At 38.2% G+C, this 27,369-nt stretch overlaps 1 protein-coding gene and 5 non-coding genes across 8 annotated transcripts; all 6 read right to left on the reverse strand.

The window, feature by feature from the left end:
- Window positions 1-2,439: 2,439 nt before the first annotated feature.
- Window positions 2,440-2,526, reverse strand: LOC148209168 (small nucleolar RNA snoR114). Its single transcript, XR_015787503.1, has one exon. It is a non-coding gene; the product is annotated as a small nucleolar RNA snoR114 (small nucleolar RNA).
- Window positions 2,527-2,539: 13 nt separating this feature from the next.
- Window positions 2,540-2,610, reverse strand: TRNAG-GCC (transfer RNA glycine (anticodon GCC)). Its single transcript has one exon. It is a non-coding gene; the product is annotated as a tRNA-Gly (tRNA).
- A 9,568-nt stretch (window positions 2,611-12,178) lies between these two features.
- TRNAD-GUC (transfer RNA aspartic acid (anticodon GUC)) lies at window positions 12,179-12,250 on the reverse strand. The gene has a single exon. It is a non-coding gene; the product is annotated as a tRNA-Asp (tRNA).
- A 77-nt stretch (window positions 12,251-12,327) lies between these two features.
- LOC148209169 (small nucleolar RNA snoR114) lies at window positions 12,328-12,414 on the reverse strand. Its single transcript, XR_015787501.1, has one exon. It is a non-coding gene; the product is annotated as a small nucleolar RNA snoR114 (small nucleolar RNA).
- Window positions 12,415-12,427: 13 nt separating this feature from the next.
- TRNAG-GCC (transfer RNA glycine (anticodon GCC)) lies at window positions 12,428-12,498 on the reverse strand. Its single transcript has one exon. It is a non-coding gene; the product is annotated as a tRNA-Gly (tRNA).
- Window positions 12,499-12,759: 261 nt separating this feature from the next.
- On the reverse strand, window positions 12,760-27,114 carry TH1 (thiamine biosynthesis protein). Of its 3 annotated transcripts, none has more exons than XM_022301390.2 (10): window positions 26,935-27,114; window positions 26,158-26,418; window positions 25,331-25,405; window positions 24,992-25,067; window positions 24,840-24,915; window positions 19,613-19,747; window positions 14,866-14,930; window positions 14,649-14,776; window positions 13,853-14,109; window positions 12,760-13,534 (listed from the first exon to the last, which is right to left on the reverse strand). In XM_022301390.2, the coding sequence occupies exons 1-10, from the start codon at window positions 26,977-26,979 to the stop codon at window positions 13,003-13,005; spliced, it is 1,650 nt and encodes a 549-aa protein (XP_022157082.1). In that variant the 5' UTR covers window positions 26,980-27,114; the 3' UTR covers window positions 12,760-13,002. The 3 variants fall into 3 exon arrangements, with proteins under 3 accessions (XP_022157082.1, XP_022157083.1, XP_087973960.1); XM_022301391.2 differs by having other exon boundaries at window positions 26,158-26,383; window positions 26,935-27,069; XM_088117834.1 differs by having other exon boundaries at window positions 26,158-26,386; window positions 26,935-27,068.
- Between the last annotated feature and the right edge of the window lie 255 nt (window positions 27,115-27,369).

Here is a 27,369-nt window from a genome sequence, read left to right on the forward strand (position 1 = left end):
TCTTCTTCTTCTTCCTCCTTCGCTTCAGAGGGACTTCCTCCCTCACCTCCTCGTCCAAGGGCGAGACGTCCACCGCCACGGTCTGATCCCTGGGGCGTTTCTCCCTCGAAGGACCCCCAGAAGACTTCAGCTCGATCACTGGGGCTGGATCTTCCGAGGCTGGCCCTACCACAGCAGGGGTGGCAGGTTTCGAACTCTGGGCGGCCTCAAGAGCATGGGCTCGGACCTTGGACTTGCGCTTCACGTTGCTTGCAAATCCGCAAACCATGGCTGCAAAATAAAAACAGGGGTCAACACAAGGTTAGAGGAAAAAGGGGGGAAGCAAGCTTGGCATACCAAGTTCGGAGTTCGGCCTTGAGGATTCAATGGGACGAACTGCGGGGTTGTAATCTAGCAGCCCAGACTCAAGCAGCAGCTTATCGGTCACCAAGGTTCCGACCTTCCTACCCCTCAGAAAACGCTCCTTGTAATATTTCAGCGTGTCGAAGGAGGCTTGTGTAAGCTCGGGGACTGGTCGGATTGAAACTGCACAAAGACAAAATTTGAGTCAGACCTGAACAACAAGAAAGAAAGTTATGACAAGAAGTAAGAACTACTCCGTACCTAGGTTCCCAAACCTAGTGGGAACGTCAAAGAAGGAACGACCTGACTCGTCCTTTGCAAGCCATTCCCCAGAAGCGTAGAACCACTTCCTCACCCATCCCTTGATGGAGGTCGGCCCCTTAACTATACCGTCTGCGCCTTTCTTTGCGCACATATAGAACTGGCCAGGCTTCTTAGCTATCCTTTTCGCTTCGAAGCACGCGAGGAGCTGTTCTACGTCTAACAGCTCGGCCTCTTCACTATCCCGAGCTCGTAGCCAAAAAAGGATGGCCAAAGCGAAAATGACACCCCACCCATTGGGGGCCACTTGAGCCGGAGCCAGCCCAGTTCGGAAAAGAAACTCTTGGACGAAAGGGTGAAGGGGAAGTCTGAGGCCGTACTCAAACATTTTGAAGTAGAGAGTGACCCATCCCTCTGGAGGATTGTCAGCTTTCTCCCCCTCCTCCGGAATCCTAAGGAGGATGTTCTCAGGGATAGCGAACCCCCTACGTAGGGATCCGAGGTAGTGCTCAGGTATCCTAGAAGGGTATTCCAAACTCTGACCCGAGGTGGAGGCATCACTATCCTCCCCGTCATCGGAGAACCTAAAGTTTTCTATCTCCTCGAGCTCGGACTCTAACCTACGAGCTAAATCCTCATCGGATCCTAAGTTGCTGCTAAAAGAGGACGACATGGCAACTACGTTCGAAAGAGAAAGTGAGGGAAGAGACCGACCTACCAAGGGTTCGAGCTACCTTCAGATCGAACTCCAAGAATTCAGGGAACGTAAGGTATGACCTGAAGGATTGGGGGTATTTATAGCTCGTCGGAAAAATTTCCCCACCGTACACGTGTAATCAACGAGCGGCTAGGATCCTCCCTAAGATCCGAAGCGTCGGAATATTTGAATATTCCGACGATAAATCTACCGCAACGGTTATATTTTTCCACGAATAGGAAGTCGCCACGCGTCCAAAGCAAGTCGAATGAACTTCTCTGCCAGGTCGAGATCGGACCAGACAGAGAAGGGGCCAATGTTTGGGGAAGAGAATACCCTAGACACGTGGAGGACCCCTATTGGTGCTCCAAGATGACTCATGAGTCATGCCCAGCTCGGACGGCCGAGATCACCACCACTAGCGTTGACAGATGCTAAGTATGAGGGCCGAGGTGAACCTGGCCGAGGTCCGACCTACCGGGAAGCTCCGTGAGGGCCGATGTGAGCTACTGTTAGCGGCATGATTATCGGGTATAACCGTCGGTCCCGAGATTACCGGGTGTAACCGTCGCGAGATTAGCGGGACTACCACCCATAAGTAGAGAACTTCACTCCACGATCAGGTACGATGATTTCTGACCTCGAACTAAACTGGGAATCCGACCTATACTGACTTGATCGTTGGAGTGCTCACCTTTTTGTGCAGGTCCGCCCAAGTATTCAGATCGGTCCGGAGGTCGGGTTCGAGCTGCAATCTGATATACACTGTTGTGCATATCCTTGCATAAACAGAATTTATTATGAAAAATTACATAAAAAACAACAAATATTAAAACATGAAGCGAGCAGATTTGGTGGGGGAGAGATTGTAAGGGGCCATATTTCGAACCATATACGTAGCAACAAGCAACAAATTGAGTGATGAAGGAACAGAGAACATACAAGTGACAACTAAGAAAATGTTGATAAAAAAAAATAAAAAAATAGAAAATCGCCTTTGCCGGGGATCGAACCCGGATCCACCCGCGTGACAGGCGGGAATACTCACCACTATACTACGACTTTCTGTTTATAAAGTGACTTTCTACTTTTAACAAATCATAACATTTTCCAAAAAAATTAAAACGAAAAGGAAAATCCAGCTCGGATGCGCCAAATCTTTCATCTGGGATCAGACGGTTGTGATCGACCTACGATCACGAACGGCATAGATTTCTTCATGGCTGGATATCAAATTTCTGCACCAGCCGGGAATCGAACCCGGGTCTGTACCGTGGCAGGGTACTATTCTACCACTAGGCCACTGGTGCTTTATGTGATCAAATTTCGTCTAACTCAGTCATTATTCTCGTTTTAACTCTCAATGTTTCTTTTTTTTCTTTTCTTTGTTTGTTTGTTTTGTTTTATTTTCTTTCAAGAGCATTGTCTCTATTTTTATTTTGAAATTTTCAATCTCTCTAAGAAGCACAATTAAATATATAATTTACTTGAAGAAATTTAACTAGGTGTTACATAATGAGTTAAATTTATTAAGGACCTCACTTCCCATAATGATTTATGGTGTTCCCGAAGGTCGAAAGCTATACCCAATAAACAAGACTCAGTGGGTGTATTGGCATTGTACATAGCAACCTCGATGTAGAAGAAAATAGTTACGATGAACCAAATGCTCGAGGATATTGCCCTATAAAGGAAGCTACATCAGTCACACCAATGCAGCTCATGCAACCATAGTTTGCTGCCCCTTCTCCCGTCTGCCAAATTAATGAATTCACTTGTTCTTACTGTAATGATAACCATCTTTATGAGAATTGCCCGCATAATCCAACTTCTGTTTATTATCTAGGTAATGTGAATCAGCGGAACTTAAACCCCTACTCAAACACGTACAATCTGGGGTGGAGACATCATCCCAACTTTTCATGGGGAGGACAAGGAAGTTCCAATAATGGACCAATCAAGGGCAGAGTCAGCAGTACAAGTAGTCCTATGTTCCTCATACTTTTTCGAATCAACCTATGCAATCATCACTACCGCAGCAGTATAATCAAAATCAAAGAGCTCCGCCGAAGCCAGCTCAAAATAACAATACTAGCCTCGATAATATGATGAAAGAGTACATGGCACGTAAGGACATGTGGATGCAGCCACAAGCTTCTACCGTGAGAAACCTAGAGATGCAAGTAGAACAACTTGCCAATAATATGAAGTTGAGATCGCAACTTTCTTTTGGATGACATACTGAAGTTCCAAAAAGAAAAGGAAAAAAGCAATGCAAGGTGGTGACTTTGAGAAGCGGACTAACATATGAAGGACCAAAGATGTCGGTTAACACAAAGGAACCCTCCACGTCAATTCAAAAACCCCCTAGTGAAACAAAGAAAGAAAAAACTCCCTTAGGTTAGTTCTTATTTTACCCTAATCCCTCATTTTCCACAAAGATTAGCCAAGAAAAATCAAGAATCGTAGTTTAGAAAGTTCTTAGACATCCTTAAACAACTGCACATAAACATTCTTGGAGTAGATGCTTTAGAACAAATGTTGAATTACGTTAAGTTCATAAAGGATATTGTGCCTAGGTAAAAAAAAATGGGTGAACACGAGATGGTAGCTATGACCAAATGTAGTAGTGAAGCCACAGGTAGCCCTATCTATCAAATGTATTGATCTTTGTAGTTTCACCATCTCTTGTTCTATTTGAGGGAAGAACTTGGGTAGAGCTTTATAAGAGTTAGGTGCTTTAGCTTTAACCTTATGCCCTTATCTGTTTTTAAAGAATTAGGCATAAGAGAAGCTAGACCTATGACAATTACCTTCCAATTAACAGACAACTATTAAAAACCTGAAGGAAAAATAAAAGATGTTCTAGTTCAGGTAGACACGTTTATCTTCCCTACAGACTTCATCATAATAGTTTATGAGGCTGAATTTGATGTACCTATCATCTTAGGGAGACGTTTTTTAGCTACTGGAGATCATATTGTGTTTAATGTTCGGAAATAAGAAATAACAATGAAGGTTAATAATGAGGACGTTAAATTCAACATTTTGGATGCAATGAAGCTACCAGGAGATGTGGAGGAGGGTTCAGCCATCAATACTTCAATAGGGGTGTTCAAAAAACCTGATGACCTGAGCAACCCGAATAGCCCAACAGAAACCGTCGTGGTTATAATCTCTTTCGGGTTGGTTTGGGTAGAATTTTTTAAGAACCAAAAATTTGGTTCAGTTCACAGGTTAAAGGAAATTTTGGTCGGTTCAACCCGAACTAAATCGAACTCATTAAACTTTAAGATGTGTGTGTATATATATATATATATACTTATTTACGTGGGTAGAAGCAAGTCGACCACCCCGTCCGTCCGTATTATGTCACTCGTCCGTGCTATTGTTCCCCATCTTCCGTCATCCGTCGTTATTGTCTTCCACTGTCCGTCGTTGTGCTGCTGTCTCCCGCCTGTGTCGGCTTCTGTTGTCCATTGTCGCTGGCCCGCCATAGAGAGAGAGTCCCTTACTTCCATTTTTCTCTTTCTCACACATGCTCACATCCACCATTATTTCTATTTGTACTTCTCAGTTCTTCCCTTCTTCGTGTTCTCTATTTTTATGTTTTGTAATAATAGTATTTTTCTTCTGTGGTGTGTTTCCATCTTCTTGAATGTCGGAGCCTTTTGTCGAGTACCTCTTTTTTTGTTTTTGCATCAAAGTTCTTGTTGTTCAAGTTCTTATTCATGTGGTTTGCATTAGATTTTCTGAATTCCTATATTTTTGCGACAGGTAGGTTTTTTGTTTTGATTGTGCAAAAAAGTTGCGAAAATTTTGGGTTGGGTCGGCTATCAAAATCGGGTCTCTCGATTCCTTGATATGGGCAATCCGAAAATTCGGGTTGGTCTAAAAAAGTCTCCTAACCCGACCCGACCTAACCCGTGATCACCCCTAACTTTCAACCCTGCTTCTTTGATGAATTTTATGACATATTCGTTGCAGGAATAGAAGAAAAGTTAGAGGTTGTAGAATATGAATGCCCAAAAGTAACAGGAGAGCTGCATCCACCGCCGGAGGATATGATGGCATAAGAATGCAAGACGTTGCAACCATACATCATGGAGATGCCAACTTTGGAAAAAATACTTTACCATCTCAATTAAATTATGATTATCTAGGAACTAGTGAAACTTTTCATGTTATTATTTCTTTCCTTCTATCTACTGAAAATGAAATGTCGTTATTGGCAAAGCGTGATCGGGTGGACCATTACTGACATCCAAAGGATAAGTCCTGTGTTTTTTATGCATGAGATCTTAGTAGAAGATGGTGCCAACAACTCAATTGAGAACCAGAGACGGTTGAGTCCAAAACCAAAGGAAGTTGTCAGAAAAGAGATTTTAAAATGGTTGGATGCTAGAGTCATGTACCCCATATTAGATAGCAGTTGGGTGAGCCTAGTACAGTGTGTAAAGGATAGAAGTACTTTATATAGATGGAGAGAACTAGCCAATATAGAATCAAACTTAATAGAATACTAAAATTTGCCTATCACAGGGATTAGAAATTCCATATTTAATTTATAAAATTATGAAAATGTGTTATAGAGTGTTTGTTATAGGTGAACTTAACCCCTTCAAATTTGAGGCATGTATTGGTGTCCGAGTCCGAGGCTATGCCTATATGCGTACATGTTTCTACATAGCTCAATTTATATTCAATTATCCTGAATTTCAAGGAATTTTTTATTCAACATTCATGGAGCATTAATGAAGCGACTATTCTTCGGAATTGATTTATACAACTCAACGTTCGGTAGGGGCCACTGTTATGGGTAAAATTACACTGTCGAGTTGTCTAGACGGGACTACCTGGCCAGACTAGACTAGACAAGGTCAAGCCGGTCCACACCCGAACCGATTCAAAGAGACTCCCTCTATAAATAAGCGAAGAGACTTGGGGCACAAGGACGCTCTCACAACTCTACTCTTACTACTCTTAACTAAATCCTCTGCTAATATAACCATTGGAATGTGTTGGGTTTAGCACCACTCAGGAGCAGATCCACTGGGGTTGGCACTTTCTCCCAGTATTTTAATTAAATACATTATAGTATATAAAAAGTCAAATAAAATATTTGCTTAGGTGGTTCTCCCTTCCCTTGTCTTCATGCCCCAACCTCCAATTTTTTGAGTTCAAGTCACAACTCGGCTATATTTTTTTGTTCTGCTTTTATGAGCTACAACGTCCTGAGTTTGAATCATGGCTCATGCACCTTTTTTATTTTTTTAAATTTTTTTATGCTTTTGTCCCGAGTTCGAATCATGCACACATCCTTTTCATTTAATTTTTGTTTTTCTTTTTTATGTGCTACGACGTCTTGAGTTCGAATCCCGACTCACGCATATTTTTTGTGTGTGTTTTTTTTTGGGATTTTTTAGCACAATTTTTTAAATATATTATTATTGTGATATGATTAAATCTAAAGGCTATTTTAATTTTTAAATATTATATTTTAGATAAATATATTGTTGATTTAAAATAAATAATTTTAACTTTTATGCCTAATTAAATTTTTTTATCTAAAATATAAAAAAATAATATATTTTTTTAATAAATTTAAATTTATAATCTTAAACTTATATAAATATCATAAAAGGTATAATTTGTACAAATCTTTCCATTTTCCAATTCAATCTGATCCATTCGTTCGTCGAGCTATTTACTCAATCACAGACATTTCTGGAACACATCCCATTCCGCAAGAGTGCATGGTCAACAACGCACCTAAAGCGCCTACGTTCTCTGAATTTGAAAGTTATCACTTAGTTGGTTTCCATACCAAGACTCAATCCAATTATGTCCATAGCGTCTACCGATTTCGCCAAATCTTTCTATGGATTGCTTCTTTCACCGGAGAGGACACTACTCAGCACCTAAGGTGGGGTTCTATGCCTAACAAAATCGGCCAAAAGAAAAAAAAAAGAGATGTAGAAAGAAAGAACATATGCATGGAGATTTCGTCTGTCGGAGCTCTATTCAATAAGAAAAATAGAAAGAAAAAAAAACTCACTAAATTTAAATCAAGTTTTTTAAATTAAGTTCGAATAGTAGACAAAATCTATTATTAGATCGGCCAAAACTTATAAATTTAAGCTAAAAAAGCGAACTTTAACATCATTTTTTTTTTTCTAAATCGTATCTATTTCATACAAGTTTACAAGTTTTATTTTTTTACTTGACACAGGAGAACATTTTTTTCGATAAATTTTCAAAAAGGTAAAATTTGCGACACACGTAGAAATTACAACATTTTTTAAGGTTCAAATTGATACACATTGACAAGTTCAAGTTTAAAATTGGTATTTTTCTATTACATTTATATGCTTTTGTGCCCCAACGTAAAATCCTAGATCCGCCCCTGGCACCACGCTAACATACAGTTCTTTTTATGTGCAGGCGTTCTCCGAAATTATTGACGTTGGAGACGGAAACCAAATTCTAGCCTCAACCCACAAATTATAAATTTCAAATTTAATATCTAAAATTAACAAAATTTTTATGAGCTCCAAATCATGCATCTTGCGCTTCAACTTCACATTCACCAAAAACATTCGGTTTGGGAGTACTCACCAAAATATTGTTTTGAGTTTATTCAAAATATAGATATAAAATTCAATATAAAATGGAACATACTTAAACTTGACACCGTATTTGGTCCGGCTCGCTTTCGTTTTTTTTTTAAAAAAAAAATTTATTACTGATTTATTTATTATTATTATTTTTTTTATCTTTATTGATTTAGTTTAAAATAACATAATTTACTTTATTATAAAATTTAATGTAAAGTTTTAATTAAATCAAATTAAGTTTTAAAATTAGATTTTATTTCAAAATAATTGTTTTCCTTCATACGTGTATCCCCTCCCCTTCTTCTCCTCCCTCTTTTTCTCTCTTCTCTTCCCCTTTTTCTTTTTTATCCTTAGTTTTAGGTGTATTTAAGGAGGGCTGCAGTGGGGAGGAAAGACAGACAGAACCCATACAGAGAAGAATCCACTTCCTTCTTTCTCTCTACCATCACCTTCTCTTCCTCTTCACCCAAGCCGGCAACCCCAACGATACACAGACTACACAAGTCCCCGGTGATCACAAGTTCAGACAACCTGCACCACAGTAGTCTGGCGCAAAGTTCAACAATCGACGCACGAATCACCGATCACCTGAATCCGACCTCGAGTGCTCCTTCACGGTTTCAGACCCGCGGGTACACCCAGAATTTCCTCACTGCAGTACGTGGTATAGAAAAATGTTGTTTTAGAAATGATTTGATTTTTTTTATATTTGTTTTAAATAAGCTTGTTTTAAATTTGATATATAATATATATATATATATATATTTTTTTTTTTTAAATAAATTTGTCTAAATATGATTTGATAATTTTTAAAATAAGAAATATGATTTGATTATTTTTAAAATAAATTTGTTTTAAATATGATTTGATTATTTAAATTTTAAAAACATGTAAGAAATATGATTTTGATTATTTTTGAAATAAGAAATATGATTTGATTATTTTTGAAATAAGAAATATGATTTGATTATTTTTAAAATAAATTTGTTTTAAATATGATTTGATTATTTAAATTTTAAAAACAAGTTTGTTTTAAATGTTTTTTTAAGGGAGTTTGTCAGAGGAATTTCAAATCTAAAATAAAATAAATTTATTTTATTATTATTATTTTTTTTTCTTTTCATTTTAGTATTATTATTATTTTTTTTAAATATTTTTTTAAATAAAGATTTGTATGATAAGAATTACTACTAAGTTGTATCATATGGTGTTGGCATAGTGGTAGATTACTTAGGAGTAATTCACATGTCTTTGGTTCGAGTGTTTGCTTGCTTAAATTAATGTTTTTTTATATCATTATTTTACCAAACAACTATTTTAGATAAAATATTTTTTTAATATAAAAAAAACTTTCATTTTTATAAGATTTCAGATGTTAAAACATTTATATAAAATATTAAATGATATATTAGGATGTTGGCACATTGGTAAGAAATTTATATAAGGACTTTCACATCACAAGTTCAAATCTTGATGGCCCCTGTATTAAAATTATTTTTTTTATTTATTAATTTTTCTTTTCTAGGTGCATATTTTATCGTAAAATATGAACCAATAAATTTGGGACATTTAAAATCAAACACAAAAGTATTTTTCTTTTTGGAGCAAAGTATAATAGGATAATTTTTTACAAAATATGGTACCGTTTTCGAACGGGTGTCGTAGGGTGCTAACACTTTCCCTACGCTCAACCGACTCCCGAACCAAAATCTGTTTTTCGTAGACCAAGTTTTTAAAATAGATGACCAATCACACCTCGTAGATGATTGGTGGCGACTCCAAACCCTAATCTCGAAAGAGACCCTTCAGGGGATGATGTCAGCCGCTCCGCGTCGTGATGACGTTGCGACAAAACTTAGTCTAAAAATAACCACAAAGTTTTTTATTTTCCAAACCTCAGGCTCAATTTTTTTTATATATAAAAAAAAACAGAGAATTAAATGTGAGAAACTTAGGAATGAAACTTTATATTTTTCACCAAATATATAGATACGGATTATTAAAAGAGTAAGTAAATTTTGTAGTGACAAATAATAGATAACCATTCTTTAAAAATAAAGAATTACAGTTATAAAAAGACATTAACCACATATTAAGGTACTAAAACAGATTATTAAAAACTTGTTTTTGATAATGTGATCATTTTTCTAGTGGTTTTTCGACCCATCTCATAATGTTCTCCCAATATCTTCCAAAATATACTTTGTAACGTTCTCTTCTGTGAGTAGCTTAAATTTCATAAATAACTATTTAGTCACATTTAAACTACAAATCAAGTCTAAGAATACATCAATTTGACCCTTTAGTTCACAATTAATAAAGTTTTTCACAAGAAACTCTTCGAATCCATTATTTATGACAACGTTGTCATTTTAATTTTTCCGAGATATCATTCCAAAGAATTTTATATTTAGATATGATTGCTAAACTTATGTTTGGAGGTTGAGCCAACCAGAGCACTTTAAGCTAGTTCGAGGGTGAACCCTAGGGTCAATCATACTCCAAACTCGACGAGGTCTCAAGGAGAGCAAGTCGTGCTAAGATCGAGCCCAAAGGTCGACTAGCCTTGAGGCCGAGCACGAGGGCCAACCAAGCGAACTCCAAAGGTACTTATCCCTAGAAATGATCCCTAAACTAGGCCTAATCTTTCAATTATTTTGAAGACCAACTTAAGCTTTGTTTCTTTAATTTCATCTATTTCTTTATAAAATAATAATAATAATAATAACTTCCACCAACTCCTAAGTATAGGTCTCGATACTCACACCCACGTCATATTGTTTCATCATATCCAATAAATGTAAAAAAAAAATGTAATAATAAAAATGAAGAAAACAAAAATCGCTGTCAATTGCACCATCCACTTTGGGGCTGCATCATTGCTTTTAAAATTTAATTAAATCAGACGGACATCTGTATTCCCACGTTTGTTTTGCAGTAATGTAAGATACTTGCATGTCTCGAAATTTCCATATTTAGAAAAGTATTATTATATAATTAACATGATTAACATGATTATTTATGAAAAATATTAGAGTTGGGTTTTTTAAGACACTGTTGGAAAAATATCTTGACAAATATATGCTAAAACCTTCTAAAAATTTTCAAAATCGCCCCTTGTAAAAAGATGTCAAAATCCAAAAATAGGTACGACGATTTATACCTACCAAAAAAACAGTTACATAAATTTCAAATTTTCAAAATGGATTTGGCCAAAGTTATTTATTATAAAATAAATTTAACATTTAAAAAACTATGATTGTTCGTTTTAGATTTTAAAAGGTGATGCCTACCGATTAAAATATTTTAACATTCATGTAATCAGCATTTAGAAATTATAAATTGGACCCAAAACTTCACTACGTGGTTGAATTAAATTTTCAGAAAATATAAATTAAACAACTTGAAATAGATATAAAACTTTGAAAGATAATTCTGATTATTGGTTAAATATTAGGGGAAATAATTGTTATAACAGTAACGACATAGGAAAATGTTAAGGGAAATAATTGTTGGTTGATAAATATAAAATGAAAATAAAAAGCGCCGTTGCCGGGGATCGAACCCGGGTCACCATCCACTTTGGGGCTGCATCATTGCTTTTAAAATTTAATTAAATCAGACGGACATCTGTATTCCCACGTTTGTTTTGCAGTAATGTAAGATACTTGCATGTCTCGAAATTTCCATATTTAGAAAAGTATTATTATATAATTAACATGATTAACATGATTATTTATGAAAAATATTAGAGTTGGGTTTTTTAAGACACTGTTGGAAAAATATCTTGACAAATATATGCTAAAACCTTCTAAAAATTTTCAAAATCGCCCCTTGTAAAAAGATGTCAAAATCCAAAAATAGGTACGACGATTTATACCTACCAAAAAAACAGTTACATAAATTTCAAATTTTCAAAATGGATTTGGCCAAAGTTATTTATTATAAAATAAATTTAACATTTAAAAAACTATGATTGTTCGTTTTAGATTTTAAAAGGTGATGCCTACCGATTAAAATATTTTAACATTCATGTAATCAGCATTTAGAAATTATAAATTGGACCCAAAACTTCACTACGTGGTTGAATTAAATTTTCAGAAAATATAAATTAAACAACTTGAAATAGATATAAAACTTTGAAAGATAATTCTGATTATTGGTTAAATATTAGGGGAAATAATTGTTATAACAGTAACGACATAGGAAAATGTTAAGGGAAATAATTGTTGGTTGATAAATATAAAATGAAAATAAAAAGCGCCGTTGCCGGGGATCGAACCCGGGTCACCCGCGTGACAGGCGGGAATACTCACCACTATACTACAACGACTTTCTGTTTATAAAGTGACTTTAAAAGTTTAATAAATAATAACATTTTCCAAAAAAATTAAAACGAAAAGGAAAATCCAGCTCGGATGCGCCAAATCTTTCGCCTGGGATCAGACGGTTGTGATCGACCCACAATCACGGACGGCACGAATTTCTTCATGGCTGGATATCAAATTTCTGCACCAGCCGGGAATCGAACCCGGGTCTGTACCGTGGCAGGGTACTATTCTACCACTAGACCACTGGTGCTCCATATACAATTAGACGTTTTATTTAATAACTTTAGTTTTTTACGTTTCTCTAATTTTTTTTAATTATTTATATTTTTATATGTTCAAATTACAAATTATATTTTATTTACTTTACATTGTTAAAAGGTCAAAAATGTATATATATATATATATATATATATAGAACTAATAAACTTGTTTAAAAACAATAATTTTAAAAATACCGCAACAATAATAAATTAAGGTTTGCTTCTTTGAACCATGTTGCTTACGCCATTGATTGAGGACATTAGGGGCGATCACTAAGTGGGGATTGGAAACTCTTTCCCGTCCCGTTCCCCTATTTCAATTCTTATTCCTGCAAAATTTTCCACTATCCCAAATTCACTTTTTTGTCACATTGTATTCATATTATGAACAATTATTTCAATTCCCTATCAAAAAGCTTACAAAAATACTATAAGCAGTACAAGCATTCATCAGAGTCGTCCAAGAGTCGAGTCGTTACACTATCGTCTCTCATTTATTTAACAGCTGATGTAGCCTCTACTAGCCTTGCATGTAACTTTAATGTCTCTTCTAAAACACATTGCCTATCAAAAAGAGCTGAGACAACTGCAACACCTTCAAGATTTGGAACACCAATTTCCATCACAGCTGCTGCATTTGTATGGTTAATACCACCAATTGCAACCACAGGCAACTTGGAACCTAAGCAAACTCTTTTCAATCCATCAATCCCAACAGTCAGATTGTTCGCTTTTGTATTTGTGGGATAAACTCCACCGCACCCAATGTAATCTGCACCATCAAGCCATGCCCGTTCTGCTTGCTCTGGTGTCTTGCACGAGACACCGATGATCTTATTGGGGCCAAGAAGGCTGCGAACCGCATGGGCAGGAATGTCGGATTGACCAACATGCACACCATCAGCATCACAAGCGAGAGCAACATCGACGCGATCGTTGATCAACAATGGAACTCCGTGTGCGCGACAAATCTCCAGGCATGACTTGGCTGCTTCCAAGAAATTGCAAGTTTCGGCATCCTTTTCCCTGTTCATGTAAATAAGAGAACACTCAGCCTTACTAGAACATTAAAAATTGAATACAAGTATTAAACTTCTTGCAAAAGAATGTGAGAGAGTTAATTACAACATTCAATAGTTTACAATTTCGTACTAGCCTATAATTTATGAGTAGTTTTAATGCCATTTAACCTTTAAACAACTGAGGAGATGCTTAGAAGGATGTAAAAATGCAACAAGTCTCATATTAGGCTTTTGAGGTAATGAATTGAAAAATATGTCAACTTGTGAAAAACGTTTATAAAGACAGAATAACAAATTGATTAATAGAAGACATTTGACAAACCTTATTTGAACAATAGTAGCACCTCCTTCCACTGCAGCTTTAACAGCATCCGTGATAGAACGGTCCCACCGCTTGTTCATACCTGAATCCGTAACAGCATACAAGAACAAGTCAGCTGGATTAAAACCCCGCTGGCTGTGGGAACTCCGGTCACGAGTCTTGAGCTGACATAGGTGATCAAATGGGCCTTGTGGTCCATTTCCAATGCTAATGTCTTTGCTGTAATCCAAGGCTCTTTCAATAAACCATTTACTTGTCTGTAAAGATCCAGATAAATCAAACCTAAAGTTATGGATCGTCAAGTTTGTTTATCAACAACCAAGAGTCAATCAAGTGATGTTTCTATTTCATGCAAAAATTCAAAAAATAATCAAAGAATTCAAAACTCCCAATTGGGGGATTAAGAGACAACCATAGTAAACTCATTTTTGTTTTTCTTTTGATTGATGCATTCAATACAAACCAATTGCAGTATCAGGGAGCTCCAGTCCTCCCGTCCATTGAAAAACAAGAAGAGTTTAAAGTTATTAAACTTCGACCTCGGGGCTTGAGCCAACAATCTTGGAAGATATCTCCAAACATCTCGAAGCCCTTACTAGGTGAGTGAATATGCCCAGTGATATGGCATTATTTGGAGGCAACTATTATCCTAAACCAAATTGAAAATGGTTTATAAAAATTTTTTATGGATTTCATTATCCATAGTTATATCATTAGCCCTTGAGACTTTCTTCATCATCTAATGGGAGAAAGTTATTAATGGTGAGCTTATAAGAACAAGGCCATAGATTCTCACCTTAACAGCTGAGAACATCGAAGACCCTTTTGCAAGTTCAGCTGCTATGCAAGATGCTAAAGTGCATCCAGTACCATGAGTGTTGCGAGTCTTTATGCGCGAAGAACATAGCTCATGTAGGTCCTTTCCTGTAAATATTAGTTCAAAATTTAGGTTCAACAATCAGTTTCCTTCATACAATATATCAAGTTCTCAGAATTTTGCAATTTATACTCACCATCAAAGAATATATCAACAGCATCCAACGAATCGGGAAGGTCCCCACCTTTGACAAGCACATTTCTGAAAGCAAATATATGCTCTTCAGCATCATTCAGGAGTATTATCACAAATAATAAAACCATTAAATCAAATATGGGTATTGGATATTCTCTTTGAATGGTCTGGCTTTCATAATGAGACCATCTACGATCAAAACATGGCAGTATGAAGAATCTAAAATTTACATGGTTGATTTTAATTGAGTAAAGAATATAAATGAAATTATATTAATAACTTGCAGAATAAGGAATAAATAACTAAGCAATTGCAATTCCCAATAATTTAGCCTACTTATTTGAATTATTCAATCACCTCAAAAAATGCTCTCTCCTTTCCTCTCCCCACCGCCAGAGCTTCTCCGGTAGCCTATCCATGCCTCGCTCAGTAGACTCCCCTTGCTCTCCTCATGGCTCACCCTCCCCATTCTCGCCCCACCACCATCACCATCGAAAGGAAGGGTTTTTCCATCATCACTGATCATAGATATCGAGGAAGTAGAGTCCGCATCACAGAAGCCAACAAAGACCGAGCTTTCTTCATCTCCCTTCACTAGTCATCCATAGCTTGGCTTAAGACTGTCTTCTCTACCCTCATATCTTCCCCTCTTAACCAGAAGTTTTTCAAGGAGACACATATAAACGACCAAACCATCTGGGTTGAAAAGTCGAGTAATAGAAAAGGCTACCTTGCAGAGATTGCTAAGCTGGACATTAATGGAGGTCTTACCAAAATTCTGATTCCCATCGGTGAAGAAAGGAAGAGATGGAAAGCCTTTTACAGACTCCTCCATGATCCGCCCCAACAACCTCCCCCACCAACCCAGCCCATTAATAACACACCTACCACCTCTGCTCAACCCAACATATCAATTGCTAACGGCCCTTTGACCTACCGTGAAGCGATTATACAAGGCAAACAGAAACTTGACCCCCTACCCACTCCACCCACGCCACAGTACAGGAAGAAAAAACAAAAGCCATCCATCGGTGATGATTATGGAGAAGCAGATCCTCAACTAGATTCCTCCATTATTGTCATCCGAATATACTTCCATGATGACTGGTTCAAGATAAATAGAGCCCTCCGAGCACATATCAGTACGTTATGCACCCTCAATCCCTTTACAGCAGACAAGGCTCTCCTTCGATGTGAGGATAGAGAACAGGGTCTCACTCTCTGTCAATTAAAGGATTGGTATCAAGTGGGAGATACCCAACTCAAATTCATGGCATGGAATGATCTTGATCCTTCCTCCACGCCCCTGGTCCCTTCATATGGAGGATGGATAAAAATCCGTAACCTTCCCCTTAATCTCTGGGACAACACGACCTTGCGCCACATTGGGGATTCTTGTGGAGGCTACATTGAAACATAAAAAAAAAACACTGTCAAGACTTGACTTAATGGAGGCTACTATAAGAGTAAAGTCCAATCCTTTTGGCTTTATCCCCGGAGAAGTTAGGATCACCACCCCCTCTTCTCTGCTTTTGAAGGTACAAATCGACCCTTTCTACAAGGCTGAACATTACTTGAGCTTCTCTGCCAGAATCCATGGAGCCTTACTGATCGGAATAGCCTCTGTTCCACATCCAGGGACAAACTCAGAGGGGCTGCTGGGACCTTGCCCAAAACTTTCCTTTTGGAGAAAGGAAACATTTCTATCCTTGAAAGACCCTCTGAAACAACCCCTCATTGTACCCGCCCCGACACACGGGACTCCCAAAGCCCATCAAAATCACCTTTGCGCTGCAACACCTCGAGCCTCGTGACCTTATCTGGCACCCCTGCTTCCTTTGCCTTCCTTGCCGCTGACAAACAACATCTCTCACCTTCCCAAAGACTTGTCACCTCAATACCTTTACTTAACACAGATTTTGGTTGCACTTCGACTGACATCCCACACTCGTACACTCAACCCCACACCCCTCTCTCTCTACCCTCAGAACCTACCCACTCCGACCCACCCCCCCAAAACCCCATCCCACATCCCACCCTCATCCTAGAGGCCCAAAAATAGCCATTAATATCGCCGAAAAGGAAACCTACCTCGCATTGGGCAAAAAACACTCCACAAACCCCCCACGACCAATGTGTCTCTAGCCCCTACCCCCTTTCCACAGAGCCCCCATCCCCTGTTCTCTCTCCACACATTACTGAAGGCACCGCTACTTGTCCCTTTATCCCAGGCGAAACTGACTCTGCCCCTTACCTGTTTTGACCCTGCCATACATCCCTCGTCCTATCTACAGGTGGTTGTTCCTTGGCTCAACACCATGGGCATGGGCATCTTTCCCATACCCATAAAGCTCTCCAAGAAAGCAACGACAAATCGGAAAGAATACAAGGGTCTTAAAGAACTTGCTGGCCTCTCCTCAACCGTTAATTACGAGAAGCATCAATCTAAGCAGGGTGGGTCATCCTCTGTTAGATGATTATCATCTCTTGGAACGTTCGGGGTCTTGGCTCTTGGAACAAATGAGCCTTGATAAAGTCACTCATCACCAAACACAACCCCACCATTGTCATCTTACAAGAAACTAAGTTGAATGTGGTTGATCGCCTCACTATCAAGTCGCTGTGGAGCTCCTGCGACATTGGATGGACTTCTCTTGATGCCTCGGCCACATCAGGGGGTATCACGATCATGTGGAATGACCCCTCCTTCCATGTATCAGAGGGCTCTACACTCTTACTATCCTTCTCACACTGTTTAACGGTTCAAAATTCTAGTTGACAGGAGTATATGGCCCTACAAAATCAGAGGAAAAGCCATCTTTCTGGAGAGAGCTATCCGATCTCTCACTCCTTTGCTCCGACTCATGGCTTTTGGGAGGTGATTTTAATTCTATCAGGTGGACACACGAGAAATCATCTTATCGTAGGCCAACCAGAAATATGCATCACTTCTAGCTAAATGGATCTGGAGATATATCAAAGAAAAGAAGGCTTTGTGGCATACAGTGATTGATTCTAAGTATGGTTGCCCATCTTGGTCCCACAAGCCTAACACAACATCACTCCCCGATAGACTGATCTACAAAATTGGTGATGGGAGCGATACACCTTTCTGGACTGTCCCATGGTTGGTCAATGAACCTTTGGAACACCACTATCCTCTTCTTTTTGCCTTATATTTGAAAAAAGAAGTTGCTGTTCGTGAGCTTTGGTCTGTAGAAAACAATAGCTGGAATTTACGTCTGAGAAAGAATTTAAAGGATGCTGAAATTATAGAATGGGCAGCCCTCACACACAAGCTCTCCACTGTTAACTTATCTACAGAAGCAGATTCTCTAACATGGAAATTAGAAACAAATGGCATATACTCTACCCACTCTCTTATTAAAGATCTCTCACAGCCTTACACGAATACCCCACAACGATTGTATGAGGGCATTTGGAGAGACACATATCCAAAAAAAAGTTAAAATCTTCCTTTGGGAGCTCAGCCATCGTGCAATCGACACCGGTGATAAGCTTCAAAGAAGAATGCCTTACATGGCTCTCTCCCCCCAGTGGTGTGTGATGTGCAAATCAAACCATGAGACCCAACAACATCTCTTTACCAATTGTCACTTTGCTACAAACTTTTGGAACCGCATCCTAAGTACTTTTGGGTGGACCACTGCTTTACCGACCGATCCTCCCCTCCTTCTCGAAGTTACTCTTACAGGTCATCCTTTCAAAAAGGAAAAGGCTCTTCTTTGGCAAAACTTCATGAGAGCTTTCTTTTGGAACCTTTGGAGAGAAAGAAACCAACGTATATTCACAGACAAAACTCTCCTCTTTGATAAATTTTTTGAAGCTATAGTGTTTACGGTCACTACTTGGTGTAAATCCTCCCCTATGTTTCACTACTATAGCTACACTTCCCTCTTAGCAAATTGGAAGTGCTTCATGTAATCTCCTCAGTACGAGGCTTTTGTAATTTCATTCATCAATGAAATTGTTTCTTTCACAAAAAAAAAATAAATAACTAAGAAATTGCTTACCTTCACCTCTCTTCCTCAACCTATTAATAACCTCCTCTATCATTTTTTTTTTTTAATATTCATGAGAGTCCAAATCAACTTATGCGCACTTGGACTAATTTCATAAGAGAACCGAATGATCCTATACCATTTTGTTGTTAGAAAACTAGTTAGATTTTAATATTTTAGATAAGAACCCACCCTGGGGACAAATTGCTAATTACCAGCAATTTGCCCGTTAGTATCCTAATAATATATCTAACATCTACCACCCTAGTGATATTCCTAACACAAATCAGTAGGCCCATTTGATAACAACTTTTTTTTTCTTTAAATTGTGGTCGCTTCATCACCATTACTTTGTTGTGTTTTCCAACAATCAAAAATACATCTAATTTCTTAGCCGAATTCCAAAAACAAATACAAGTTTTCAAAAACAACATAAATAGGAAAGGAAGGAAAAAAAAGAGAAAAAAGGTGGAAGTAGTGTTAATAAGTAAAATAAAAAATAAAAAATAAAAAGCGGAGACCAAAACTAAAATTGTTATCAAATGGGATAGGATTGTAGATACAATACTAAAAATTTTTAATGCATCTTTGAAACAATTAATTGTAATTCAAACGACCAAAGAATTAGTATTTGTTCAAAAGTACATCTTTGAATTAATTAGAATGATATTTGTGTCTCTGTAACTAGAGGTAAACTGAAAATTTCTTGAGTCTCACACAACTTACTTTGACCCCATCTGATGGATTAATGTTGCAGCATGACGCATGTCAGAAATTGTTTTAAGTGGCATACCACCAAGTAAGGCAGATGCTTCTTTCAGATTTGGGGTTACCAGGTCAGCCATAGGTAAAAGCTCTTCCCTGCAAGCAAGAGACAATATCATTTATTTACGAAAAACCAAGATATTAAGATCAAATGTAATTTAGGAAAATGGAAAACCACTATTTTCGTCCAATTAGTAAATTATGGCTTCAAAACGCCCTCTCCTAATCCCCAGGGGAATGCACCTGCCCCACCAGCTCTAGAAGATTTCAATGGGTATGGGAATTAATTCTCTTGATCCCTAGCATCCACTGTTTGGATTAAGGACTTGGAGGGGCTCCAAGGTTGTAATTTCTTACCAACAATGACACACCTTGGGGGCCACAAGAAGAGGCAAGTTTGTGGGAGTATCTTCTAGTCGAACAAAGACTAGAAAATCTTGTAAGTCAAATACATCTAGGCATCTAGCCAAAGGATTCAATTTAAAGGCTAAAGATAGCTTTAGACTTTTAATCCTAAAGAGATGAGACATCAGACTCAATATTTTTAAAAAGACAGCAAGATTTATAAAATTTTGCAATAAAATATTAGTATTATTCTTCTAATCATTAGATTAAAATAGGGGTGCAGGGGTCGGTTTTAGAACAAAACCAACTTACTTCTTTTTAGCTTTGTACAAACCAACTAAAGCATGAAAACATGAAAACAGGTGTCTGACTGTGGTGATGTTACAAGAATCGAAACTTCAAGGAATCGAAACTTCAAGCGGTAGACAGAAGGTTAGTGAAGTCTATTTGGAGCTCGAGACACATAGGCTGGTCTGAGTTAGAAGCGGAAGGCTCGGCGGGAGGTGTGATCATAATGTGGAACCAAAACTCGGTCCAGGTGGTGGAGTCGGTTTTAGGTACATTCTCTAATTATTTTCAAAGATAGCTTTCACAGATGGATCACAGGTGTTTATGGGCCCTCTTCTTATAGAGGCAGAGACGACTTTTGGCAAGAGATTTTTTATTTGAATGGCCTTTGTGCGGATCGTTGGTGTGTGGGGGGCGATTTTAATGTGGTGAGAAGCCTTTAGGAGAAATCAAAGGGGGGCAGAGTTACGAAAAGTATGAAAAACTTCAACCTTTTGATTGATGAACTGAATTTGATTGACATTCCCATGAAGAATGGAGCTTTTACTTGGTCAGATGGTAGAGACAGGCCGGTTGCTACTCGCATTGATAGATTTCTGCTTTCTAAGACTTGGGTGAAGATTTTAAAGAAGTGGAATTACTTCGGCTCCCTCGAATTACCTTGGACCACTTTCCCCTTCACCTGAGACTAGGTAATCAAAAATGGGGTCCTTCCCCCTTCCGCTTTGAAAACATGTGGTTGGATCCCCCCTCTTTTAAGGAAAATTTGGAGTCATGGTGGAAGTCCATCCCTTCGGTTGGTTGGCCAGGTTATGCTTTCATGAAAAGGCCGAAAGAAATCAAAATTTTGTTGAGAAAGTGGAATAAGGAGACGTTTGGGGTGGTTGAAAATGACTTAAAAAACTGAAAGAAAAATTGAAACTTTTGACAAACTTGAGGAGGAGAGGATCCTCACTGAGACAGAGAAAATTGAAAGAGAGGAGCTCAAGAAGACGTATTTCGAGCTAACCATCAGAGAGCAGATAAGGTGGGCTCAAAGTGTAAGTTAGAGTAGCTAAAAGATGGGGATGAGAACTCCAATTTTTTCCACAGATGGTCTTCGGCTAGGAAATCTAAAAACATTATCTCACTGTTGGAAAAAGATAATGCAGACTTACTCACCTCAGAAAATGAGATTGTGCAAGAGATAGTTGGGTTCTATGAGCGTTTATACGGGGAAGTCTCGAGGCCTCGTTTTCTGATTGAAGATATTAAATGGGGTGGACTTGAGGAGAGATGATCTACTTGGCTGGAAAGACCTTTTGAAATCGAAGAGATACAGCAAGCTGTATTCAGCCTAGGAAATTTGAAGTCCCCAGGGCCGGACGGTTTCACAAACGAATTCTATAAAAAATCGTGGGACATCCTCAAGCAAGACATTTTAGGGGTGTTCTAAGATTCTTTAGAAATGATATTATAAACCGTTGCACAAATGAGACATATATTTGTTTGATCCCAAAAAAATTGAAGTCAATGAAGGTGCGAGAGTTCAGACCAATCAGCTTGGTTACTTCTCTGTACAAGATCATCTCAAAGGTTCTTGCGGAAAGACTAAAGAAAGTTTTGCCGACGATTATTCACGATGCACAATCAGCTTTCATAGAAGGGCGACAAATCATAGATGCTATCCTAATTGCTTCCGAGGCAGTCGGAGGTGAGGAAGAAGTCCGGTTTCGTGTTAAAGCTTGATTATGAGAAAGCTTATGATAGAGTTGATTGGTCATATTTGGAGGCAGTCATGGAACAAAAAGGCTTCGGTCCTAGATGGAGAAGATGGATCGTGGGCTGTTTATCTTCAACAAACTTTTCCGTGCTTATAAATGGTAGACCCCAAGGAAAAATTCTTGCAAAACGGGGCTTGAGACAAGGGGATCCGCTTTCCCCTTTTCTCTTCACTATAATAGGAGATTCTTTCAGCAGATTGGTTCATTATTGTAGTCAAAGAAGGCTGATTAAAGGCTTCGGTATAGGCAGATAGATGGTGGAGATCTCACATTTGCAGTATGCAAACGACACTATCATTTTCTGTCCAAATAAGACAGGTATGTTGGAAAATTGGTGGATGATCCCAGACATTTTTCTACAAGCATCCGGGCTGTCTTTGAATTTAAATAAAACGGTCATCATTGGAATTCATGTAGAAGAAGACTTGCTTCAGGCTACTGCCAGAAAAATGGGATGCAGAGTGGAAAGGCTTCCCTTTCCCTACTTGGGAATTCCTTTGGGGGGCAATTATAAGAAGAAATCTTTCTGGGACCCTCTGATTGATAGAGTTAGAAAAAAGATTGACAAGGAAGAATCTTTAACTCTCAAAGGGAGGTCGGCTTACACTCGCGTAGTCAGTGATTACTAGTCTTCCTCTCTACTTTTTCTCAGTCCTAAAAGCCCCAACGAGAGTTAGTCAACGAGATAGAGAAGCTTACACGGGATTTTTTTTGGAATGGGGGTACTTTAAAAAACCCTTGTAACCACTTGGTGAATTGGGGGAAGACTGCGCTTCTGTTGCAATATGGAGGTCTTGGTATAGGGGCCTTACATCAAAAGAACAATAGCTTATTGCTTAAATGGTTGTGGAGATTTACCCAAGAAACTAATGCTTTGTGGCGGAAGGTGATTGTAAGTATCTATGGAGAAGATTCCCAGGGATGGCGTACACTGACTCCTAAAGGACGTGCTAGGGGAAGGCCGAGGTTTGATATTTTTAAAAACAGCACGTTCTTTTTCAAGTTCCTTGATTTCAAGGTGAGAATGGGAAGTAGAGTTAAATTCTGGTCGGACAAATGGATTGGGAATGATTCTCTCCAAAACTTGTTCCCTGCCATGTTCAATCTTTCTTCAAAAAAGGAGGTAACGGTAGCTGAGTGTTGGAACATAAATGAAAATGATTGGGATATTGGGCTGCGCAGAGGCCTTTTCGAATGGGAGGTTGAGAGATGGATGGGGCTTATTCAACAAATTGATGTGGTGCAACTAGGGGAAGGTGAGGATCGAGTAGTATGGTCCATAGACAAAAATGGTTGGTTCTCCACTCGTTCGGCCTTTTTGAATTTGGTGGATTGCAGCCCCTCTTTGAGGTCCCCTCTTATTTCGGCAGTGTGGAATTTTAAGGATCCAAAGAAGGTAAAAGTGTTCCTATGGTCCCTTGCCCATGGAAGCTTGAATACCCATGATAAACTCCAAAGAAAGTGTAGGAACTAGACACTGTCCCCCTCGGTCTGCACTCTTTGTATGAAGCACAGTGAGAACATGGATCACATGTTTCTGCACTGCCTTTTTGCTTCACAGATTTGGCATTTCCTCCTAAATATTTATGAGATCTCCACTTGCTTCCCAAAACAGATTGAAGATTGGATGGCTGAAGCTCTTCATGGTTGGACCTTCCCTAAGAAAACAAGGTTTATCTGGTGTTGTGCCTCTAGAGCTCTCCTTTGGCATATTTGGCTCGAAACAAACTATCGGGTTTTTGAAGATAAGTCCAATACTTTCGATCTCTTTTGTAGGAATGTACAGCACACTACCTCTTGGTGGTGCATCAATTATAGTAAATTCTTTTGTAATTAAAACCTATCCATGTTCATGCACAACTGGATAGCGGTTGTTTAGTTTTTTAGGTGGGGTTTCCTCTACCCCAACCTTTACTCTGTCTTCCTTTTTTGATATATCCAAAGAAAGTTTCTTATCAAAAAAAAAAAAAAAAAAAAAGTGTCTGACTGTGAAAATCGAAACACACCAGAGAAGCAAGAGGGAGAAGAGTGAAGAGACATAGAGGAGGGGAAAGGGAGAGGGAAAGGGATGAAGAAATGAGAGGAGAAAGTTGAAGGAAAATGAAAGAAAAAAATGAGAAGGGGGAGAGGTGAGGGAGAAAAAAAATAGAGGGAGCAGAGAATGAGGCAGAGAGGAAAGAAAAACTGGGGGAGAGAGAAGGGAGAAGAAATGGAGGGAGGGAACACGTGGTGTGGGAGGGAGAGAGGAATTACAAAAAAGGAAAAAGCTTTTTTCTACAAAAGGGGATACTAATGTGGGGCAATAAATTTTTATTTTTATACCTTGGTCGATTGGTCAGTCGGAAATGGTGCTTTCTGACACCTCCGACCAACTGAAGTATCAGTTTTTAATTTTTAAAAACTAAAGTCGACCGAAAATCACTCTAAAACCAATTTACTGACATTGGTTTGGTCTGTTTCAATCTATTTTTCGATTTGGTCTGTTCACCCTACATTAGACATAAGATTTCAAGCTCCAATGCATTCTCATGAGATGCAAGCCTCTCCGATAAGCAGTGCAAGTCTCATACGATCCGAAGAATTTGTGAGCCTGAAGACTAAAAGTTTGAGCTCCAAGCCTCAAAAGCTGTTTAAACCATTGGGAAAGATTTATACTAATTTTGAAGATATTAAAAAAACGCAAACTTGGACAGCAAGATAATCAATCACAATCACAATCACAATCACAATCACAAAAATAGAAATAGTTTGAAGGACACGTGATATTCCTTTTAGAGAGAGAATCTACTTACTGTAACACTGAAAGAATGTTAGGACCGGCCAGAACATCTCCACTGGTAGATACCATCACAGGATCAATCACCAAAGCTGCCTTTAATAATATTAAAAGAATGAATTAACAAATCAAGGAAATGCACAATTAACTTCCTGAATTACTTCATACCTCGAACTGGAAACTCCTTCAGGTGCTGATGTAGAACCTGAACAATGCCAGTAGAAGGTAGCATTCCTGTTTTCACCTAAATTTAATGTCAACGTCAGTACTCTTCTAGCTTCATTTTCAGCTTACATACAAGTACATATTAGTAAGTACACTGGAAAACCAACAGGAGCTATCCTGCACATTGCACAATATCCTATACATGAACAGTCCACAATCTAGTTCACATGAGCTCCAAAAAAACTTTTAATAGGCGATCCCAATTCAAAGCTTCCTTTTCTAAAAACAAAAAAATTAATTGGAGCAACAAACACTGAATCCCAATCGTAAGTAAATGCTCACCACATCCACTTGCATATCAGAGAGAACAGATGTCAGCTGCTCTGAAACAAAACCCTCCGGCACAATGTTTACTCCCTGACAAAGTTATAACACCAAAGTGTTAAATAAAATTCATGTTACAAGAAGTATAATTTATGAAACATCTTTAGTTAATTTGATCTCAAACTAAACAAAAACTAACTTCAAGGATGTGGTATATTCTTAAAGCCAAAGGGAGTTTGGAATGATGTTTGCAAAGATGAAAAGTGTTTTTCGTTCATTAAAAACACTTTCAACATTTCCAATGTTTGATTAGATGATCAGAAGTAATTTTGAAAAATATGAAAAAAACTAAAGATGTGTTTAGGGGTTGCTTGAAGAATAAGTGCTTTTAGCAAAAGTACCTTAACCACTTTAACCAAAAGTCCTTCTCGGTCAAGCACTTTGACAAAATACGCACTGGAAGTTCTTTCTTAAATAGCATTTTAAGTACTTTTGATATTTTTCTAAAAGTACTTTTATCTTACTGCCAAACATGTTAATTTCGAGGGTAATGTTCAAGGCATTCCCAAACAGATCTTGAAAAGTACTTAATTAGTTATTTTTCCACTTAAAATCCGAAAGTTCTTTCAGAAGAGGCGCTTTCAACTTTTTCAAAAATCACCATAAACTCACTACTAGGAATCAGATGATTGCAACATGTTAACGCATTTTCTAAAACCCATTATGATCAAAACAGGCCAAGAAGTCAATGTTTCTTTATTTATCAATCCTTCCTAGTGTCCTTTCAACCCAAAGAAAAAGACATCAATAGACAATTATAGATAAATATGTGTTAAAATACGGACCTGAACCCCCACAGTGTTCTGTGCAGTAACAGCAGTTATCACAGTGGAGCAGTAGACTCCACGAGCAGCACAAGTCTTAAGATCTGCTTGGATTCCAGCCCCTGCTCCTGAATCAGAACCAGCAATGCTCAACACATGAGGAATTCTCATCTCAGACTGACCATTTTCAGCTGCAACTGTTTCTTCCTGCCTCTTCATGGCCACGCAAGTCCTAGAAGCTTGATTGCTTCTTATGTTGAGAGATGGCAAATGCAAACAGCACTGAAAATGTTTCAGTACAGAGGAAAAAGACAGAACAAAAGAATTAAGGCACAGTGAGGAAAACCCCTAAATTATATTTTCATATTAGCTCCTACGTTGATCAATTTCGCCGAACAAAGCTAAGTGAGCTACGTTAAGCACAGAAAAGACATCATAACAAAATTAAGGCACAGGGAAGAAAACCCCTAAATTATATTTTCATATTTAGCTTCTACGTTGATCAATTCCGCCTAATAAAGCTAAGATAACTTATGTGATAAGCTTTTTTCATTATTTAAGTCATTAGAAATATAAATTTCCTGAAATAACCAAACACCAAATCTCCAAGGCTAAAATCAAAGTTCCATTTGCAGACAAGAAAAAGTTCAGAAGTTTAAAAAAATTCCACATTTTTATGGATTATTAACGGCTACAAGTCACGAAATGCAAGTAAGCGACGAAACTGATACGTTGCCTGCTTTTGTGTGTTTATGATTTAACATTATTTGGTTGTAGCGGAGGGGGCGGTGGTTGTACCTTGAGGGAGAAGGAAGAACCAAAGAGAAGCTGAGAGCTGCCCATTCAACCGAAGAGAAGGAGGCGCTAGTGGAGACGTAGGTCTCGTTGCGCCGTTCGTGGAGAAACCGAAGAAGTCGCCGCCAAAATCTGTCCCCGGCCGTCGTCTGCCTCGGCGCTGTCGTTGTTTGCCGTTCGCCGCGCCGCTCGTCGCGTCGCCGGGCGGTTTCGGGTAAGGGTTTTTGGCCAAATGATACCAAAAAATAAATAAATCTAAGATTTTGTAATAAATATGATAAAATGTATATGTCCACACCCTCCACACCATCTTGTGACTTCTATTGTAATCATGGTAGTTTTATGAGTTCTTGTGTAAACATCTCACAACTCCACTCACATGTTGCATGTTGCAAATGTAAGCATAGTTCAACGGATTAATGAACTATGGTCAACGGA

Source organism: Momordica charantia, assembly GCF_013281855.1.
Source record: "Momordica charantia cultivar OHB3-1 chromosome 9 unlocalized genomic scaffold, Mcharantia_2.0 BLBB01000009.1, whole genome shotgun sequence".
NCBI lineage: Eukaryota > Viridiplantae > Streptophyta > Magnoliopsida > Cucurbitales > Cucurbitaceae > Momordica > Momordica charantia.

Excerpts from the sequence above, each read along its gene's own strand:
- TH1 (XM_022301390.2), bottom strand. The coding sequence starts at position 26,979 with ATGGGCAGCTCTCAGCTTCTCTTTGGTTCTTCCTTCTCCCTCAAG. Across the intron at positions 19,748-24,839 it reads AACATTCTTTCAGTGTTACA|GGAAGAGCTTTTACCTATGG; the intron begins GTAAGTAGATTC and ends TCTTGCTTGCAG. Across the intron at positions 13,535-13,852 it reads GCTACTATTGTTCAAATAAG|GGAAAAGGATGCCGAAACTT; the intron begins GTTTGTCAAATG and ends TTACATGAACAG.